Source organism: Ambystoma mexicanum, chromosome 12 (assembly GCF_040938575.1).
Source record: "Ambystoma mexicanum isolate Mex_15411 chromosome 12, UKY_AmexF1_1, whole genome shotgun sequence".
In the NCBI taxonomy this organism is placed as follows: Eukaryota; Metazoa; Chordata; class Amphibia; order Caudata; family Ambystomatidae; genus Ambystoma; species Ambystoma mexicanum.
The window spans coordinates 764,884,191-764,907,549 of NC_090936.1; the positions used below are offsets into that span (position 1 = coordinate 764,884,191).

The 23,359-nt window shown below is 43.7% G+C and overlaps 1 protein-coding gene across 1 annotated transcript in view; it reads right to left on the minus strand.

Annotated features, from left to right (window-relative positions):
- Positions 1-23,359, minus strand: part of IL17REL (interleukin 17 receptor E like) — a 747,013-nt gene that overhangs the window by 530,360 nt on the left and 193,294 nt on the right. Inside the window, exon 2 of the mRNA XM_069629260.1 lies at positions 6,473-6,500. Within this exon, the coding sequence (XP_069485361.1) occupies positions 6,473-6,500 (28 nt within the window). The remainder of the gene's footprint in view (positions 1-6,472; positions 6,501-23,359) is intronic.

Sequence of the window (23,359 nt, forward strand, 5' to 3'; positions counted from 1 at the left end):
AGCAGTTGCCTACTCGCCAGATCTTGGCCTTCAGCACATTTGTCCTGCATGGCTCCAATATGTAAATATAAATATGCCGCTACCCTGACAATCTTGTTGTGCTCATCCTTGGCCTTAGAGGACATATATAGTTCACTCAGGGCCACATGTAAGGGACCCTGGTCTCTCCATGTATCTGACCCTGTTTCCGTGATCTGGGGTGCGATTGCTTGCAACCAGACCGTCTGGTCCTGATGGGTCCACTCACCTCTCACAAATAGCTTATGTAAGAAGTGCTCTCTGGCTATTTTCATATCTACCAAGGTCGTCATTCTGGAATTTGAGTTCCTTCCTGACTTACAGAAGTTTGTATTTTATTTTTGCAAAACAGACCTTTTCCTTAGAGCGTTCCTTTGAGGAGTGCTTTACAGCGTAACACAGCGTGGTGATCCGACCGGATATGTGTATCTGGTCAGCTGGCACACTGTATTAATCTGCACAAGTGATAGATCTAATCCGGAATCCCCGGCTACGAGCCCCCAATTTGTAAGAGGATTCAATTCAACACTACAGCTAAGTCAATGCCTAGTCTGGGATACTGAATGGAAACCCTTATTGATATATCTTTATGTCCAGTTCATGCGTTCTGGATGACTACCCCTATATAACACCCCTCTCTTGGAATCCCCCTGACCCCACTGAGCCAAGAAGTAGTTCTGTTTTGCAAGTTAAAAGATTTATTTGAGAATTTAAACAATATATATATATATATATCACACTTTATAATAAATTAATAATTGAATATCACACTTAATCTGATATGATAAAGATTAACAACGGAGAATCTGGCACTAGCCCACTTCTTTATAATCACTAAGGAGTTGACATGAAATGGATAAGGTAGCACACTGGTAAATAGGGACAGAAGAATAATGTGGTAGAGAATGCTTTATAGGGTTCAAGGAAATGCAAGGTTGAATGAATGAATGCAGTATAGAAGATAAACTGATATGGTTTCACAAAAGACAAGGTAATCACTTTCCCTTTGTGGCAATTCCCACCCCTATACAATGTGAGGAGATGGAAGGAAGAGCACACAGTTCAGGTATACAATCACAATGTAATACAGAGTTCCAGTTTCCCAGCAAGCTTAGAGGAGAATAGATATGAGTTTTACACAGGCTCCAAATGCTTTAAAATGTGATAGCAATATATTGGAAAATGTGCTGAAATGATTTTAATTCCCTTCAGGAGGTTCGGGTTGAGGATTAGTTGGTTTAAATTAGTTCAGGCTTACTTTAGCAATGTTCTAGGAATGATTGGCAGGTTAAACGAATTTTTGGCAAATGAAAGCAAGGAAGCTGCTGTTTTCACACGTGGAGAAATTTGCAAATCTCGGCAAATTCGCGAGTGCGTTTTTCGCGATTGCGGCAAAAGGAGGTAGGAATGCGGTTCTAGGTTCCTTGAAAAGCCAAGATTGCCAGCTTTCAGAGGAAAGTTACTGCAAGTCTCTAAGACAAATGGTCACGGAGATATGAGCGATATGGTAAAGGTGGTTTTTCAGATTTGAAATTTTAAAAGTTTAAAGTTACAAGTTACAGCTAGCAACTAGAAAATGACAGGTGACAGCTTTGCAAATGACAGGTGACAGTTAGGAGGCAGTTCTACTTAGGTTAAAATATCTTGGATTAGATTATTTTAACTAAGAGATTGGTTCTGCACAGTTCTGCTAGGTACTCACAATATATTTAGAAATAGAATGGGCCTCGCCACGGATCTGGTCAACAGGTTTTCTTCACTCGCCACGGACGGTCTCTGCGCACAGCGTCTGGGTCATCTCTCTAGTTCTGCGAACAGCGGTCTGGGTCAGCTCTGCTCTGCCTCTGGTTCTGGATACTGCTCTGCTTTCTCTGGGTACAGCACTGCTTCTGGATCTTTCTGCACAGCTTTCTCTGGACCCAGCGCTGATCTGCACGGCTCCTGGATGCTGCTATCGCTGTTAGGTTTGCTGGATGCTGAGGCCCACTGAGAAGAGTTCTCAGTTTGTGGGTTTAGGCCCTTGCTTTGAGTTCTGAATCAAGTTCTTTGGAGTTTTAAAGTCTAAGTGTTGAATCTAGTATCTTCTGGATGTTGTGTGGTCCGGCAGAGCGCGTTGCAGCAAATGGAATTGAATCTCCCTATCTGTCCTGACTGTCTGCTTTTATGTGTTTTGAAAGTGGGTGGAGAGGCTAGGTTTCTAGACCCTACCCCTCTCCACTGCCCATTGGTCAAGCTTTCCTTTCTCTCTTGATTGGGGAAAAGAAGTGGAGTGTCATCATGATGAGGTCTGTTTATGATACAGAGAACCCACCCCTGTCAAATTACACACAATCTATATTTTGACCCAAATGCATATTTGCACAGGTACACATTTGTTTAAAATGACATGCACCCATCACATTTACTGATGGTAGCCCCTGTTCCAATTCTGTCGTTTCTCGGAGCTTGGGTTCAAAAATGGCACATATTTCACTTTTTGGTCGGGTTACCACTATTGGATTTGTCCCCGAATGTACACAAATGTTCGCAAAGCATGTGGGCATTAGGTGGTGGAGTGTCAGGTTTTTAACATACATACATTTAGAGTAATATCCTCTTTTCCGCTAAAACCCCCCTGAACATACCACCGGGTCCTAACACGTCTTCAAATGTGCACAGAAAAATCACAAGAATAATGATACCACTTATACAATTTTCACAAGTCCGCTCTATGAATGATCCATCTTTTTAGATTTATGTTCTGGCCCCAAAGGGTTGTGGTTTCCCCCCCAGCACAAGGTTGAATTTCTGTTTTTTCCAGTTCTGCCAAGCTCAGAGACCCTGCCCCTCCCAGCTTCTGCAAAGAGGAAGCTGTTTTACGGTCCCCCAATAAACCATCTGCCTGGGCCCTGGAAGGCCCATTGTTCAAGAGGAAGCCATTTATGTCCTCCCCCCAATAAACCCTCTGCCTGGGCCCAGGTAATTCAATCAGAGAAGTGTCATATCCCTTTTGGTGGGAACAGCAAAAGGCAGCTAGGCCTGGGAACACAGCTGTTGTGCAAGTCTCAACTCCTGTCGGGGGTAGCTGGTGGGCAGAATTCAGTTCCTTAAGCCAGGCCCCAGCTAATGTCACTTTTAGTTACCCAGTTTTCTGCATTCAAATAAAACTAACAATGTTTACATATGCAGCTAGAATGCTGATTCTAAGTTTAAAACTATGACATTTAAACAATTGCAACCTATGTGACACTCAAAAGTAGGTCACCCAGTTAATTTAAACATTTTCGATTTTTGGTAGTTTTAAATCCCGTTTCAGTTAGGCTGCTGCAGACCTGCAGAGCTCAGCCAGTCTTGTTATGGACATTCAAGTCACTTCAGAATATAACTTTAGATTGTATCCACCTCTCAATAAGTCTTTCTTTGGCCTGCTTTGGGTTCATTTATTCAGTTTTACACAAAAAAGTCTGGTGTTGTTTTAAAACGCCGGCTTTCTGATAGTGGTGAGTACTGGTAATGCACCCATTTTTGGGATTAAAGAAAATGAATTCCCCACAATTCTGGGTTGCTTTTGGCAATCAGCATTGCCATTCCCAATGGTTTCAGGCTACTGTGTGGGTAGTCCAATGGTGGTTTTAGGCAGTGCCCTTCTGTGCCCATAACATCGGCAAAAATGGGTGGCAGCCTATTCTTCATGCATTTCCCTGGGCATTTTCTGGGAAGCTCTGGCCATCATGATGTTTTCAATGCCAGTACTGCACAGTTTTTGTGGTAGGGCTCGGATGCATGGGTAAAAACATCCCACAAAATATTGGACATTTTCCCAATAAGCATAGACTTTCATGGGCCTCCTTTGCTCATTTCGTAAGCATTGACATTCATGACACAAGATTAAAACTTCTTTTTTCTTTACACTTCATTGTTTATTCCAAAAAATGACTTTAGTTGCCCATTCCGTACATTACTATAATTTTTCTTTTTAATTTTTAAATACTTTTGAATGGGGCATTTAGTACTCTAACTCCTTAACTGTTTGTCATTCATATTCATGAATCTCAAGGTTGTAAACTCAGTTTAAGCATTCCACAAGTGAATAATTCTCTAGTTTGCAAATCACTGAATAGAATTTTGTGAAGATCAATTTAGCCACCTCAACTTATTCTCTGGCCTCTCCCACACAAAATGCCAATAATCCAATAGATACTTCACACAAAAGCTCCTACTTATTGAGGATTGGTAGACAACACTGTCATCCAAAAGTCTACCTTCAAATGAGTGAACTTCCAACACAGAGGTGACAATGAGAGAATCATCACATCATAAAGTCCAAATCCTAGTCAGTGTGCGGTATGTGCCACCAGTACAGGGTGGAAGACAGAGCGTAAGATGTATTCAAACTTTTCAATGGGAACTGGGCCTCATTCCGAGTGTTGCAGTCCGGAAACAAGGGTGCTTGTAAGCTCACTGGCACCCTTGTTTCCGGAACACCACACTACAAGTCTGCCTACAGGGGCCGTTGCGCCCGGCAGGGTCAGACCTGCTGGACGCAATGGCCCCAGCATGCAGACTTTTCACGGAAGCACCAGCACCATTAGCAACGGTGCCGGTGCTTCCGTGTCCCCATTCCCGCGAGGATTTACCGAATCCCGCGCCTGACTTCGTGCTCTGCCTGGACTTGTAATGTCCCTGTGGCACTGGGAAGTCAGTTGGCGATTCAGTGTTTCAAAGTCGTGGCAACATGCCTGTAGCACCAGCGGGTTACCGCCGACCTCGTAATGAAGCCCATTTTGTTGATCAAGACCAGTTGATGGAATAGGGGCTCTGGAAAAAAAGTACTCTGAGATTTAAGAAGTAATCACTAAGATTGTGCAAACATTTCCAAAACTGACCTATACTGTTTTGTGGGTCAGTGACCCAGACGTTCAGAGACTCACAAATATGTGTGGGTTACATTTTGGGGTGCATCCCAGCTTTCATACTGCCCAAAGGAACCCATATTCCCCCGCCCCCCTTTGTGGCTCATGCAGATCCTGCCCCCCAACCAGAACCCCAAGATAATATATTTTGTTTCTATTTCCAGTGTATGAGATCTTGGAATAGAATAGAGTAGTTGAATATGCCATGTGGCATGGCTAAGGGCCATGTGGGGGCAGTCTGTACCCAACAGACAGGATCTAGTCTTAGCTCAACATTATCAGGTCCTCAATCTATTTCAGGTCCTCAATCTATTTTTGTTTCTTTGCAGATATTTCTGCTGAGGGGCACAGACTCATTCTAAAATGGCTTCCCACGTCTCCCCACAGTAAAACACTTGAGGGTTCATTTTGACTGTTAATGTGCCTACTTACATGCGGACTAATGCTATTTTAGGGAAACACTCATGCCAACTTTAATTTTGAATGTAAAATATGATGCATGGTACTGAAGGACAGCTTTGATAATGCTTGCTCATGGCACATGTCCAATGGAGAAGTTGAGTTTTACCACAAGCTTCCCTTTCTTTCAGAGAAAGACCCCCGGTTCACTTCATTGAGTTACCCTGGACCTGGCTAACTGTGGTTCCATTATTATGCCATTTTAAGAAATCTGGTCTCTCACGCGGGGTAAATCACAACATCATGGCCATCAATTGGCGACTACAAGAATGTGTGACCGTGCCCATGCAAAGGTGCTAAGGTGACCCTGTGCGTTGTGCTTAGGCAGGCTCAGACTTTCTTTCTCTGGAAAAGTCATACACATTTCAAAGACCTTCAGGTCTTTAAAGCCGTCTATTATCTGCTGTAAAGAGTTACGATCATGTTACACTGTGTTTTTCATTCAGCTTCGAGAACACATGCTAATCTTGTGACATGGTGTTACCGTCACGTCACTGATATGCGCACACCTGCTTCTGTTTTGTTTCCGTTTTTTATTTAAAGGTCCTTTTCTTATCGGATACTGTTCCATTGCTATTTTTATCACACCTTTGTTCGTGTTATGGGGTTTTATTTCTTGCATCTGCGCGCAATGTGCAGCGTTAAAAGGGAGGACGAGCGTCCTCTCCGTGTTGCTTTACTGATAATGTTGCGCCCATCATCCCAGCGGAAAAGCAAAGTAACTAAAAATGTAAGTATCATCCATTAGTGACCATCGAGGCACCAGAGACGTTTGTATGTGTTTAAATAATGCAAAAGAAATGGGATTAATGCACATATGCCACTGTGCAGCAGGAAGGAGAGGGACTGAACCATGGTGATCTTTATGCCTTAAAGAATGGAGTCAGCTGATGTAAGCGCCTTCTACCCATTGGCACTCTCTTGACAATTGTCTCTAGTTACAGCTATTGGCACATTGGTTACACACCATAACAATACTACCAAGAGCAGCTATTTATATCTGGCTAGGCAAAGTAACTGACAAGGAATCAGCGTTTTGACAAAACAAAAGTCTGCTCGGCCATCAGAAACAATAGGTCAATCAGATGAACATTGACACTTACCAGACGACTGTCTCTTACACAGGAGTGCCTGGAAGAGAAAACAAGAATAAGGGAAGCAAGACGTTGGTTAATAAGTAACGATTAAGCAGGCGTTTCAATGTATATTTGCATTTGTCTTACTACGGTGTTTGAATAAACCCAATGCTAGAAATATCACTGGGACCATATCACGGAACGGAGGGCGAAGAGGAGCCACTCACACAGACACAGGGGAATACATCTGGGTGACAGGCCACAAAACCTGCGGTAAGTAGATCGCAATTAAACCACACCTGATCAATCAACAAGCATTGACAAAGTCAGTAGATGTTAACTAGGATACAGTAACCGCATTTTCAAAAACCAAAAACAATTAATTCCTTAATATTCCTGGTAAAGAGCCACGTGTCTTTTGTTGTTGTTATTTGTGATTTGGTTTACAAAACCTTACACATCATTTTTATGTAAAGAAGAAACAAAAACAAAAAATTTCATTTTACAAGATTGAAAATAACAATTACTAACATGTATAAATCCTTCAATAAAATATGCACACAACAATCCATCTATCAATTACAATACCTTGTGTCATAGATATATACACATGCATAACCAGTTATGATCTAAAATCCCTGTATAAAGGACTAACCTATGATGACATGTAGGCCTTTATTCACAGAGCTGTTTTCAATGGGGGTTTGCCCTTATAAAACGCTTCTGTGAATTAGGCCCATAGTGCTTTGATACAGTGAACGAGTGCCATCATTACGGATGTGTGTGTGACTGCAAGTAGACAACAGCACAATATTTCAGATTGATTCGTAAAGGGCCAAGATGTAAATCGATACAACCACTAATGCCTAGCTTGGCTGGTCTCTGTGCACTCAAGGATAAGGTGCTTCCATGTTTTTTTTTTTTTTTTTGCTAACGACAGATTCTCTCAGAGGGCATAATCCCTGTGCAAAGTCCCATAACGTCCAATGTACATAGAATGTTTAGCCAGAATATAAGATATATCATCTTTTTCTACGACTGGGAAACATGCTTAGATTACCAGACAAGGGGCCTCATCACGAGTGTAGCAGTAACCATGCTGGTGCTACCGTCGGGTTGCCGCCAGACTTGTAAAATGTTATTGGCGCCTGACTTCCAATTGCCACCGGGAGATTACAACTACGGCAGTCTGGTAAGTCTGGCACCAGTAAAATGTAAGTCCCATTTCCATAAGTCCCATAGGACTCTATGGGAGTGAGGACTCTGAAGCGCCGGCACCGTTGCTAACGGTGCCAGCGCTTCCATGACCAGTCTGCCTATCATGGCCACTGCACCCGGCAGGGTCAGACCTGTCCGGCACAGCAGCTAAAGCAGGTAGACTCATAGGGCCTCATTCCGAGTTTGGAGGTAAGGGAAAAACGATGCTGGTAAAGGATTAACGGCATCGCTTACCGCTACGGGCTATTCTGACCAACCAGACCATTATTATCGGCACCGTAAAGAACAATGCCGTTAAATAGTGGGCTGGGCACACGCACGTGACCCACCATGCTGGCATTAGTGGCATGCCATAAACCGGAGTAGATCGCAAGTGAGGCGGACATGCATGAAGGAGGAAAAAGTGCCTACCGGCATGCTGTAAATACCGGCATCACCGACCTGCCGTAAAGAGCCCTGAACAGTGTTTCCAACTGCCACAGGTGCACACAATCAGCACAGGTGGAGGCAATGGAGTCAGGCCCAGTACAAAAGGAGCACAATTACACACCACACCCCCTCCCACACCAAGATGATTCCAACAGTAGTAGCATTACAGGAGCTGGAGGACCTGCTTGCATTGCCCCAACACCAACAACAACAACAACAGCCGCCACCACAGAGGAGACGCAGGAGGAGAAGGAGGGTGAGACAGGCCCAGCATGCCCCACCAGTGCAGCCACCATTAGCCACTCCCTTCAACCTAACCCCTGAGCAGATCCACACCCTGTACCGTCTGGACCGGGACACCATCACCACCATAGTGGACCTGATACACAACAACATAGTGAGCCTCATTGAAATACGCACCACCATCCCCCCTCTACTGAAGATATTGTCTGTGCTCCACTTCCTTGCCACAGGCACCTACCAGCACACAGTGGGGCGCATGCATGGCATATCACAACCCTTATTTTCCCGGATCCTGAACCAAGTGCTGGATGCTCTCCTCAAGCACACAAGGGACTACATATTCCTACCACGGACTTCCATGCACTGGCAGGCATGCCAAATTGTGTAGGTGCCCTTGACTGCACCCACATGGAGTTTGTGGTCCCACCTGCCATGGAGGTGGTGTACCACAACCGCAAGCAATACCACTCCATCAATGCGCAGATGGTATGCGACGCCAGCATATCATCACACAATGTTGTGCCCGATATCCCGGATCAACTCATGACTCTTTGGACCTGAGGAACTCCACGCTACCACGCTTCATGGAGCGACATGCTGGATGACATGCCTGGCTGCTTGGTAAGTAGCAGGACTGGCACATGGCATTGAAAAGGGGGAAGAGATGCACACACCACCATGCTGCCGATGTTGATGAGACTGCACGATGTGCACATCACCAAACATTGTGCCCCAAACCATCACATACCGTAAAAGACACACAAATCCAATATGAATGAAGTAAGGTCCACACCTATCATGACATGACTAACAGGAAACCACCTCACATCCCACGACATGTGCACCACCCATCAGCGACCCTCAGCTTCGGTAACGTCATCCTGCACCATGCAGTGCATATGCACCATGTTGATGTCTCCAGCATATCACCACACAGGACAAGCATCCCTAGGAGTGCATCATACTGAGCCTACTAGGGAATCCACAGTCTGGCACAGGGCCGGCACAATCACAGGAGTGCTGCATGTCAGCATGGGATGCCAATGCTGATTGCCCAATATTACACTGACTGCTGCCGAATCTCACAGGACACAACACCTCACTATTTTGACACTTACACAGCTGTATGCATACACCATGCATGTGCAACTAGATGTCAGTGCACACCATCATCTTGAAGATGAAACCCACACCATTAGACCATGGCACAGGACACATGCAGGGACAGTAAATGGCGGCAATGCATCCAGGGAGTTGAAGGAGGGCACTACGTGTCATTTCTGTGCATTGATCATACAATCGTATTGCACTTGTTGAAGTTTTAGCCTGGGGCTAGCAGTCTATATAGGTCCTAAATGGACCTAAAAATATGATCACAGAAAAATAGGACTGGTGCTCTTAGTTTGCCCTAAAAATAGGGAATGTCCACTTTTGCAATGTATATTCACATTTTCGTGAAGATTCAAATTAGAAACTGTGCATCATATTCTTAAAAAATATATGTTTATTTCACATCTGATTGCTGTGATTTCTTGAATATTCTCCTTCATATTCAGTGAGGCCTGGCATAATGATATTGGCTCGAATTCTATGTACGTTTGCCAATGCATTTCGGTTATTAAAACCTTCGCCAGGGCTATACAATTATTTCGTTATGCCTAATTGTTCTCTGTTTCAAAACAACGAATCAACATAATCAAAAAATAATCATTTGACAGTAATTCCAAAAACAACAAACCATGCAGTCACACATACCCGTTCCAAGATGTGTTTTAAATGTTCCAACAGTGAGGTGGTGAATAGGAAAAACAGAAAAGAGAAATCTTTATTAGAGATCGGTAATGTTACTTGCCTTGCGATGTTCAACTGTGTGGCAATTAGGTAATTAGTTAAAAGTACCTTATGGTTCAAAGGTTCTGGGTCCCGTAGAAGAATTGTCCAATCTGAGTACACCTGTTAATGTTATGTGAAAAGTTATCAGACTGAGGTATATCACTCAGCACATTCAAATGTGGAGCGCGAGACACGCTCTTACCGTTACTCAGCAAAATCGCTCCGTGCTGGTCAAACGCGTCTGCAGGGGCGCAAGCGTGAATGAAGCGAGAAGAATTTATGCGCTGCCATGGGGATCCGAAGGCGTCGCGTGGGAACACGTAAGCCTTAGGTCCCACCCCTGTGCAAGCACAGTAGGCGGGACGGTCGCCATGACCATGCTGTACTAATTAGAGTGAAACTGGATCTGGTGACGGGAGCAGAATTTATGTGTTGCCATGGGGATCCAAAGGCGTCGCTTGGCAACATGTATGCCTTGGGTCCCACCTCTGTGCATGTACTTCATCTAGATACCAGAAACCTAGGACAATGATTACTGTGAAACCAATTAACATTATTACAAGACAGCAATACTTTTTCGGGGCCCACATATTAGATTGTCCATTTTCGCAGCTGGTCACACGTTCTTTTATCAGTTCTGTTCGAGTGGAAGCATTTTCAGGCATTGTAGTCTTCAAACGAATACACCAATGTTATTTGCTGGCGACCTCCAGGCCGAGCGTTTTCTTAGTCCTTCCACAAACCCTAGCCAACAGAATCCCTTTGTACACAAATGATCGGGCCAAAAAGACAAGGCCTTTGATGATTCTCCTCAATGGCACAGCCGAATCGTGCAGTAAGTCTATTTCCTCTGACGCAGATCTTACCTTGTAATCCCTGGTACTGAGTGATCTGTGAACAACGTGTCGTCACTTCCCATTGTAAGTGGCGAATGATCGGAAGCAAGATCAGGGACAAGATTAGGGATGACTACCGGAAACAAAACGGTTGGAGAGTGTGGAGATGAAATGGCTGTTTCCCCAGACCTCAAAGGCTCAGGGAGAGTCTCCGATGCACTGTCGATGCTGGTTACTGCTTCGTGATCGTTGGTTACAGCATTCGTGATGGGTTCTGCATCTTCTGTATCATGTGGCACTGGGTGTGGAATTCTCTTGGTATGTGACACGTGTATCCAATTCTTCTGTCCTGCTGCCCGCACCGCAGTCTGTGTGACCAGCAAAACTTGGAAGGGGCCCCGCCAACGAGGTGCGAGGCAAGAAGATCGCTCAAATGATTTGGTGAGGATCCACTCGCCTGGTCGTTTGCTGTGACCAGGACCCTCGTACCGTACAGGTAAAGCCTCTCACACCTAGTGATAAATCAAATACAAGTTTTTAGTAAACTGGCCACAGTAATCAGAGAGAAGTACCTTTTCACCGTCTCATAAAGAGCGAGACTTCGGAACATTCCAAATATTAGCTGGTCTCCCCATAACCACCTCAAAGCGAGAGAGTCCAGTCTTAGTTTGAGGGATTGTTCGCATAGATAACAACACAATCGGTAAGGCATCCGGCCATTTTAGCTTGGTGCCGGCACACGTCTTAGCAAGCTTGTTCTTGATGATGCTGTTGTGTCTTTCCACTAATCCAGCACTCTGAGCGTGTCTAGCCAAATGGAACCGTTTATCGATCTGTAATCCTGCGCACATCTGCAGAATTACAGCAGCAATAAAATGTGGACCACTGTCCGACCAGATGACTCTCGGTAACCCGAACTTTGGAAAGTATTCCTTTAACATAGTCTTTGCCGTGGTCATAGCTGTGGCATATTTGATGGGAAACGCCTCAACCCATTTGCTGAAAGCACAGATGACGACTAAAACATACCTGAAATTGTTACAATGCTCCATTTCAATAAAATCAAAATGAATAACCTCAAAGGGGACAGAAGGTGGACCAAAACTACCCCTAGGAGTTGATGTGCCCTTTCCCACATTATGCTACAAACAAATCATACATCTCTGAACGAAACGTTCAGCTACTTTAGGGATTTTGTCATTTACCCATACATTTTGCAACATTTTAGTAATTTTACGAGCACATATGTGAGTGGGACCATGAGCCATAACAACCATCATCATAATGTAAGCGTCGGGCAGTAACCACTTCCCTTCAACTTTGTCCACCCAACACCCATCATCATCCAGTTTCCCCAAGCCCTCATCCCATTTCTTAGACTCTTCTAATGTGGCATCAGCTTGGATATCCCTTACGGAATCAATACCCTCATCCAAAGTACAGGCATATGTGGCTTCCCTTGAAGTATACATTTCTGAAGAGAGATCAGTGGCAGTCTGTTTGGCTATCTGGTCAGTGAAAGCGTTCCCTTTTCCTACATCGTCTACAATCTTCTGATGTGCTGCGCATTTTATGATAGCTAGCTGAATAGGGAGTGCAAGCGCTGAGAGTAGCCGTACTATCAAGGAGCCATTTTGGATTTTCATACCATGTGAATTCAAGAAACCTCTTTCTGCCAAGTTGTGAACCACCCCAAAGGCATACTGACTGTCAGTATATATGTTTACCGTAAGCCCTTCGGAAAGTTCACAAGTTCGGATCAATGCTATAATCTCTGAGGCATGTGCAGAGTTATGCGTGATTCTCTTGGTTTCCACGACCGTGCTCAATGTAGTGATTGCATAAGCAGCTGTGGATGTACCATCTGGGAGTTTGAAGCAGGAGCCATCGCAAAACAGCTCCCCTTGTGGATTGTTCAAAGGAGTATCTTTCAGATCGATTCTACCTTTTGTCTCTTGTTCGGTAGTGTAAAGGCAGTCATGTGAATCTTTGTCACTGCAAGCAGTACCTTGCGGGAAAGGTAAAAGTTCAGCCGGATTAAGAATACAACACCTCTTAATTTGTATGTGCGGTGCAAACAAGATCAATTCATATCTCGTTAATCGTGCAGAGGTGAGGTGTTGCGTTTGTGTTTTGTTCAGTAAAACATATACAGAGTGAGGTACCATTAGGGTTAAAGGATGGCCTAGGACCATTCCCATGCTCTGTTTTACAGACGCAGCAGCAGCGGCGGCAACAGCTTGCAAACATCTTGGCAAAGCGCATGCTACAGGATTAGGGCGGAAGAAAAGTAGCCGCACAGTCTATTCTTCCTTCCATGTTCCTGAATTAATACAGCCAAAGCACATCCATCACATTCATGTACATACAACACAAAGGCCTTTTCATAGTTTGGTGTGCCCAAAACTGGTGCCGAGCACAATGCAGTCTTGAGCAGATCAAATGCATGCTGGTGTACCAAGTTCCACGGCAATGGCGAAGAAATGCCCTTCTTCGTCAAGGCCAACATTGGTTTAATCACTATTGAGAAATTGGGGATCCGCTGCCTACAGTAAGAAGCCATTCCTATCGAGGCTCTAACTTCTTTCTGCGTATTTGGGACAGACATGCTAGAAATTTGTTTTATCCATTCAGGCGTCAACCTTCTTCCCTCCTTTGACAGGAGATAACATAAATGGGTGACCTCCTGACAACAATATTGAAATTTTTTAAGCAAAGCTTTGTGTCCATGTTTAGCCAAATGAATAAGCAACAACACAAAGCCCTCCTTAGAAGCACTCTCTGAGTCAGCAGCTAAAAGCAAGTCGTCAACATATTGAAGCAGTGTACAAGTAGAGGGCAACTCAAGGGTATCGAACTGCCCTTTCAAAGCCCTACTATAGATGCTAGGACTTTCCGTGTAACCTTGTGGTGCACGGGTGTAGGTAAACGAACATCCCCCTAAGGTGAACGTGAACAAGTATCTACTGTCTTTGTGTATAGGAATACTAAAGAAAATGTTCTTTAGATCCATGACACTAAAATGAGTAGCTGAAGCCGGGATCATAGTTAATATTGTCGTCATATCAGGCACAATCGGAAATTGTGGAGCAACAACCTTATTGATGGCATGTAAATCAATTATGAAACAAAAAGGAATTGCATTATCGCCTTTTTTGTACACGGGCAAAATCGGACTATTGCACAAAATACCTGCAATTTCCTCAATCACCCCTCGATGCACAAAATCGGAGACTATGCATTTCAAAGCTTGCTCACCATCAACTGAACTCTTATTCTGTGGAATACGTGTCAGCTTCACTCCATGTTTCAAGACAATTTTAATAGGTTAAATTTGCAAAACACTGACATCATTATCATCAATAGCCCACAAACACTCTGGAACATCACTGAATTCCAGCTGCAAAGGTCTGGTCAAGAATTGAGACACAGAAAGTTGCTGTGGTAAAATCGTCAAACGCACTCTATCAGAAGAACAATGAATTACCGCATTTATTTCCTTCAACAGATTCAACCCCAACAAATTCTCTCCACAATTCGTCGGCAAAAGGAATGGACAGTGGTCCGTAAAGCGACCCAAAGAAATAGGTACCGGCGAAGAAACCGGACAGAAAACAGGTGTGCCAGAAAACCCTACAGAAACATTGGTTCGCCCTGACAGTGGAATGTTTGGAACCCGTGAATTGTCAATGGAACACTTCTGTGCCGCAGTATCTATCAAGAATAGATGTTTCCTATTTCCCACTAACATTTCAACGTAGGGACCTTTCTGATTAATGGGAATAGGCATTGGTTCCAAACCCTGCTTCGGGCAATCCTAACGGAACAGAATGTCGTCAAAAGGAAGTTCTTCAGAAAGGTAAGCAGCAGAAGGATGATCAAAAATGTTTCTATTATCCGCACTAGGTGTCTGATTGTACTGAGAAAAAGGTTGCTGTGAATCCTGTGAAAGCTAACCTCTACCAGCTGACCTCTGGATCGTCTACCCATATTCCCAAATGTGTTACTTGTCCGCTGTTGGAGGATCGGGCATTGTGCAAGCCAATGACCCTCTTGTCTGCAATAAGCACACTGGTTAATGTTTACAAGACCCAAGGGCGCGTTCCCCTGCAGAACATACTGACCCCTAAATTGCATACTACTCTCTCTAGGGCATCTAACAATTTGCTGTAATAATACTTTCATTTTTAAGTCACCTTTTCTCTTTTCAACTCTATCCTTTTCATTATTGACGCGATTCTCGTAGTGCTGAGCCATGTGCAATACTTCTGACTGAGACTTTGCTTGCCAAGCACTCTCGTAGGACATAATTTGCGACTGGATGTCAGGCAACAATCCACGCACAAATGTGTCCACAAATAATATTTTCCCAGACTCTGTGCCTAAATCTTGTTCACTGAAATCTGAAAATACTTGTTCGAACCAATTAAAAAACTCGGTAGCACCCTCAAACTTCCCGTGGAAACAGGTAGTAAGCTTGTCCTAAATAATTCTCTTTTCAGGAATTATAGTTTTCAATTTCGTAACTATTCTATCAGGTAAAGTTAGTATTACCTGAGGCGGTCTTTTGCCAGCTGTCCTTTCTCCATCGAGTCTAACCATGTTAGTCCATGTATCTCCTAACCCTGGTGCATCCTCTACAGTTCTAATCTGTTTCCACAAATCAACTCGCAGGAGTACGGGAAATAACAGGTCAATATCACTTTGAGTGAATACTGAAGATTGCAAAACAGACTCTATTTATTTGTAGAACCCCGTCGGATAATTCCTAATGTCGGGAATGGATTGTTTAATAGTGTTCACTTCCTGTCTTGAGAACGGGACGTGAACGAACTGTGACACATAATATGCAGGAATTTCTCGAGCAGATGTACCTGCTACAGCATCACAGTGAATCTCAACTATTGGGACAAATGTCGGAGCAGCCTCTCTCATAGGCAACTGAGAAGTAGGCAACTCGAACGCTTACTAAGCAACAGAGCCAAATCGAGCGCTAAAGCAGCTGAAGAAGTGTCAAACGAAAAAGCTCTCTTATAAATACTCAATAACTGTGCGGGACAACAAATCTGTCTTTTTACACACTCATCCTGTAGGTACTCTACCATTACCTGTATCACTTTCCTCTGCATTTCTGACGTATGCTTACTATACGTGTCATATACTTCAACAGGAGTTATCGACTTGTCCGAGATCCATCTGATCGCATCTTTCATGCAAATTCGCATTGCCTCAGTTATCGATTTACGACAAGGAAGGAACTGTTTCTGTACGAACATAACGTCCAAACTATCACCATCTTCGTCTTCATACCGTAACCTTTCCAGCTCCCTTCTATACTCAAGAACCCTCTCAACATGCTCTTGCACTTTCTCCTCAGTGTCTCTAGAAAACGCTAAAGTGTTCAGATCCCTCAAGCCTTGTGGGAGATCTGTATTATTTAGCCTGTTCCACATTACACATAAATGAATTCCTAATCCTTCAGTAAAAACGTTTTTCTCAGGAAGATTGTCTATATTAGAAAGTGTGGCAAAAACATTAGCTTGTTCACCCTTCTCCATGCAAAGCTTAGCCCACACAGTTAACTCACGTTTTTTCTCTGAAGGCACAGTATTACGAGTGACAACCCTCGATCCCGCTCTCCGATCTACTACAAGCGGTGTAGAACCACTTGGAAAAGTGAGAGTAGGCAAGTTTTGAACATCAGGGAATGGAGGTACTAATACTGGTACAGCAGGCAAAGGTGGAGGAGCAGGTGGAGGAGCAACGACAAATGGAGGAACAACGACTGGAGGAAGGCGAACAGCAGGAAGAACAATAGGAGGAGCAGGAGGAGCTACGGGAGGAGGAACAACAGCAGGAAGAGGAACATATGGAGGTGGCGCAGTGGCACCAGGCCTTCATTCATTTAACAATTTATCGATAAGTTCATCAGAAACATGAGTCTTTAGAAGGATAGATTTTTTTGGAAACCGAGTGAAAAAGCCCTATCCATGTTCCTTACTGACTCAGACTGTTTATTTTGGTCATAAAACAACACTTTTTCGGCATTTGTCATATGGCGGTGCGCATGCTTTTCTCTACTCTTGAGCTGCTGCAAAGCTTCTTTCTTCCAATTCTGTAATACGTCTAATGCTGCAGGTCTAGCCTTTTTCTTCAATAACATAGATTCTAAGTATTCAATATGAGGGATTTCCAAACTACCATTGATTGGCCACTGAAGTTTGGAAGCATGTCTAGTCCATCTGTGCCAAATATCATTAAATACTATACTACCAATGCCGTGCTTACAGTACATAGTACCCGCCGGCGACCCATCCATTGGTGCCGGTCGGCCAAATTCCAAAGATTGTCTGTCCTTGCGGAATAATGCCCTGAAGCAGGCAGACAATTTCCCAGGCATATCAGAATACTGGTGTTACCTGGTCAATAATTGTACTTGCAAGAAAAATACACCAAAACAAATTATCAGGATACTTAAGAATCGGGTCACGACTCACCTGATCAAATCCTAAGGAGGTCCGATCGGATTACACATTTTCTAACAAAGATTTCCTCGTGTTTGGTGATTTCGGCAAATCTGCCCGCCTCGATATATGGACCCTCCTCAAGATGCCGACTCGGACAGCATGCTCACCGTCCAGGGATCGGGTTGTGCAGCGCTGCTGAGGTGTTGCATCTCGTCCAAGAAAGGGGCCCCCTTTACACCGTCCATTCCCAGTCCGATAGCCGTGTCAACCTTCAACGAGCTGGCATCAATCTTGAGGGTCCCTATTCGGGCGCCATCTGTAAAAGCAAAAGGAAATATCGAGGTTGAATACCCCAATAGGAAATATACCAAACGCGGGTTTACAAAGATACGCAGATGTGTATTCTACAACTGAACAGTTTTCAAAGAGACGAAGTATTGGATAGCTATTAGGCCCTGAGTACATCACAGCGAATACCAGCCTGTTCGGTGTGAGAAGTGAGTAGGACTGTACATCAGAACATTCGCTCTTTTATACAATTTTGTAACATGATGTCCAGCCGATTTACAGGTTAACCATTTCTCGGCCTAGGAGTTCATGCCGAGTTTGCTTCTAATTTATTCATCTATCGGCATATGGATTATTCCTAATATATTCAAAAATAGGTCCCAATGGCAGCAGTATATTTTTTGGAATTAACATTAAGCCTTCGTACATTTTTTATACAATATAGTCATACAAGCGTTCACATTCAATATTTGAACAACATTGTGCTTAATATATATATATAATCTACGAAGGACAAGGTCTCATTACATGATCCTAACATATGGCCTACGGGCAGTTTAAGCATTAACTTGCATGTAGCGGTCAAGACAGCCATGTTACAAACAAAAGAACACTGTCCACCATTTTAGAACACAGGGTGACTTTGAAGTGAGAATCAAAATGGCGGATGAACCTAAAATGGCAGCTAAATCGATCTAAGGTTATAACTTTGCAACGCAGATTTCTTCGCAGAGCGACTGGGCTTAGACCAATATATGCAATAAAGGAGGCACAACATGATATCGCGTTTAACACAATCAAGTGGTCTCATTTGAATTTTTCCCAAATAACATGTTGACTGCTGGTCCTGCCATCATATTCCAAATGCAACAGTGAATGCCTCGCTATCGACATCATTCTGGTCTGTCTGATATAGTAAATAGGTTAAATGATAAGAGTAGCAGGCCCTTCCCCACATCACTGTTAATGTTAAATCTAGATGCAAATTTCAAACAACATTTAGCTAAACAAAATACAATTTCAAAAACACCTGTGAACAGGCCAACAGCAGACCCAGAAATAGGAGTTGAACCAACAGGCTAAAAATAGGATCTTAACGACTGTTCCCAATGTATTACCCAGAAAAACAGAGTGAACTTTAGAGAAAATAGGTGAGAGTATCTGGCAGACTATTTAAATTGTTTGAAAGTAGTGTTAACTGAACATTCAGGTAGGAAAAAACCTGAAGGCATATTCCAGGAGGAAGTGGCTAACACCTTTGTCACAGGAGTTCAACCCAAACTTAATTTATCCTCTGATCTCTACCCCTGCCATTTACCCCCATCACTGTGCCACTGTCACCCCTTCCCTCAAAGCAGACAGGTTATATCGCCTGAACGTGTAAAAAGGGCATCCAGTAACTCACACTTAATAGAACTTTGAGAGTGGGCAAGGTATTACACTGATATGGCTTTTGAAGTTTGGCAATGTATCACACTTAAACATACCTTTAGGATGAGCAATGTTGCTACAACTTGGTGCATTTGGAAGAGGACAATTAGTTGCAGTTGGTTTGTTTTGAGATGGGCAATTAATCTAACTTTGATGTATTGGAGGGTGGGCAATGTCGCTGCACATGGACATTTAAAGTGGGAAATGTACTGCACTTGGAAGGACCTCTGGATGGGCAATCTATCACACTGAGATGAGCACTGATGGTGGGCATTGTATTGCACTCAGATGATTTTTGAGAGAGAGTATTGTTTTGCTCCTAGATGAAATTTAGGGGTGGACAATGTTTTACGTATAACTAACATATTTTTTCGCTTTGCACTCTGCACCTTTGGTATTTAGTAGAAGGCACAGTCTCACTCCCGTAAGCATCTGCTTTCACATATAATTCGAAAAACACTTTGCCCAACACTGCTGTCATAAGAATGCAGCTACCTTTCATAACAACAAATTCAAACTATAGCTGCACACATAAATGACTATCCTCTTGCACACCACTTCCAGTTTGTTTCTCTAGAGTACCTCTTTCCACCCATCCATATGCCATTGTTAGGGATAATTGTCTTCTAGGGCTAATTGCCCTTACCTATAGAGTCCCCCAGCAGCTTTGAAGGGTTTATTTTTTTCTCCTGATTTGTTTCTCCTGCTAAAAGTGAGACCCTTTTTTCCCACTCTTAGACAGATTGCTAGTGTGTGTTTTAGGCTATCTTGTGTGCTTCTGGTTTATGGGGTTTCTCACCCTCATAGGAATCATCTTTTTAAAATGTGTGGTACACAGCACCCTCTGTGCCGTACCACAGGGGAGTCGTAGCGACCCCCAAACATAGGCTCTATACCCTGGGACTGACTTCTGTCTCCCAGGGCATGTTAAGTCCCCATTGACTTTACTAGTCAATTCTTATGAACAAAACCAGTACAACCCATCTTAATATGGAAGTACTGGAAAGGGTTAATAGTTTTTCCCTAACGTTCGTTTTCGAGGGGGTACCGTACAGTCCCTCTCTCAAATGTTTCTGGCTGGTGGCAGTGGTTACTACCATAAATATTCGACCGCAAATATTTTCCTATGGGATTTTCCCATTATTCGAGGCTACCACTTTTACTGGAAGCCTCTATCATACCGCCGGTTTATTTTTATAGTAACTTTACTCCGGTAGGTTTTTATTGCCAGAACTTTGATTATGTTTTTTTCTTGTGTCTTTCTCTATAATCCTAACCCAGGTCGGGGATCCTTTGTTCGTCCTTTTGGCGGGCTTCTACACAGAAGCCCTCCTCTCTGCACCACTGAGTCTGGGGTAGACAGGATGTGTGGGAGGGGGAATAGACACCCTGGACAGGATTGCCTACGCAACCCAATTTGCACTCTGCCAGATAGGCTGGGGGGTTCTCCCGCCAGGAGAGCCACCTACTGTGTGAGTGACAGCTAGGCTGTATGAATGGGGGTCTTGCTGCATAAAAGCCGGGTCCTGAGGACTGGAGGACAAGACGTCGCCACTGGAACTAAGAAACCGAAGAGAAGAGAAGCTGAAGACATCTGTAACGATCGAACCACTGGTGAAGCCCTGCTGCAGATCCTCACCACTTTTCTCCAACGACTTGAGAAGTTCTTCCTCAGAAAGAGTCTTCTTCCCTTGAGCTGGTGGGGCCAAACCAGTTCGCCAATCGCCTTCCCGGATCTGCCTTGGTCAAATCGCCAGTGCCAATCACTAGGAGACCGGATAGCCAGGCACCCGTCCACCCGGACCGCGACTTAAAGAAGCGTACCTTTTATACGTTGGCAGCACCGCGGCTGGTTTCATCCCTGGGCAGTGCAGGAACTCAAACCTTCCTCCACAATGAGAGCCTCTCTTCCTCTGCTGGATTTCCCGAACTGCAGGAACTGCCAGGAACTACCACCACCGTAGGAGCCTCTTCTACTTTAAAGGTACATTGTTCAGCCAGGCCTCCCGTTTCGTTGGGTATCGCTAAAGGTGTTTTAAATCCTTTACTTACCTACTGGGTTGGCCACCCTATGATCTAACATTGTCTTTCACCTTCTGCCACTACCTTTTTCGAATCGTTAAACAAAGGCTTGACTGCAGCTACTAGAACATTTTGATCCTGGGCCCATTGCTTTGTACCATTGACACTGGCACAGGCTTATTGACTCTGGCTAAATCTGTTACAACTGCCTTCTCTAGATTGCTTCTCAACTAGAAATGTGTTGGTGCACCTAACTCTTATAACCACCTTTTCCTTCCCTTTTTTAAACTTGTGAAGTACCATTTTGCTCGGTTTTCACTTCAGTATTGCATATGCTAAAGTACTGCCTTGCCTAACTTGTTCACAATCTACTTGGGAAGTGTTGCTGGTGTGTTAGAGAGTCTGAACCTGTATAACTTGTCCTTTCCCTACCTTTTAAGAAATTGTTAGAGTGCCATTTCTGCTCGGTTTTCACTGTGCCGTTTTGCTCAGTTTTCACTCTTGCTCAAACTTGTCTACAATTTAAATAAGGAGTTGTGTATACTTTTCTTGACTGATTTAACTTGCCTTAATAATTGCGATTTGTGTGTGAACATCAGAGTGTGTAAAATAAATATATATATTCTTTTTGATTCCAAGCTTTGGTCAGTGTTTCCTTGTTCCATAGTGCAGTAGTCCTAATGTGTAAACCCTGAATACTGCTTATCTCCCTCTTGAGATAAGTCTGACTGCTCAGCCACAGCTACCAACTAAATCTTTGTGGTACAGACTGATACCAAAGGGGATTTTCTTGCATATACCTGTAGTCTTAATCTTCTGTAGTGCTCCCTAAGGGAACTGCACAGGATTCTGCCTAACAGCCATTTAGACCTGGGTGACTACCAGTAACTTGGACACCCACTCATAACTTTAATGGCCATAATGAATACACGGATTATAGCACCACCCAATTTTCCATACGTTGGACTTTAGTCCCACTGATCAGGGCTGGACTGGCCTACTGGGAACTATGGAGATTATCCGGTAGGCCTCTGCACCCTGGGTCTCTTTTGTGTGGTATTTCCAAATTATCCCATAGGAAAAGGTTAGGGATCGTTGAAAATGTGTAAAATGGGGTCACTTTCAACATCATTTCCAGGGCCTCTTTTGGTTCCCAGTCCACCCCTGCCTGCGATGGCGTTCAACCTACAGTGCATTGAGACCATAAGCATGGTGAACGGAGCTACACAAATGTCAAAATCAAATGAAATAGGAAGCCTGTAAACTAGGCACACAGGTGCAACTGGGCTTGGAGTTTGGTTTGAACCACTGTGACCGCACTATCCAATAAAGGACATAAAGCCTATTGGCTGAAAATGCAACTCTGTTTGGAAATTAGGACCTATTTACGGCATTCTGTTATGTTAGGACATCCGTTTATAGCTCAATCCTGTAAAGATGCAATGCTGGACATGTCCAAACGCAAACAATAACACATTTGGTAAGGTACTGCCGGCAATAGATTTAAGTTTATTCTGTAACAGTGAACCAACTTCAGTACTTTACGAAAGTAAACACCCCTTGACCCTTACAGTGGGTGCAAGAAGCAGAAGAAGAATGGAACACTATGATATACGTTTTGACAAACCCACCAGCTTTAGGTTGGCCACATTTTAACAGTTCACAACAAATTCCATGAACATAAATAGAATTGCACCAGCAGTACTTACAAAGAAAAATGGATAGTACCTTAAGCCCTAACTTTTTTTCATTTTCATTAAATAATAACATTATGTGGTTAATTCGATCTAAGAAAGCGTGGTCTGCTTAACAGATCTCCTTTAAGAAAAGCTTCATGCTAAAAGTACAGTGACACCTGTGCCCTGACGTGTCTGTTAACCTAGTTGCTGCAGCGATTTCCCAATCTGTTGCTCCTGCTCTCCAGATTTGTAGCATACACATGCAAACACTGTGAGACAGGGCAGCTGTACAAGGGCTGTGTGTATTCTAGTTAGACTGCCATCTCGGCTCTGTCATCAGGAGAATGAGCAGTAATGCTGTGCCACTCTTTGATTCTTTGCAAGTTTGTGTAACACCTCTCTCCAGTCCAGGAACTGCAAAGTAATGTGATTCCTGGGTAGTGAGTTGTGAAGGGCATGCCCTAAATA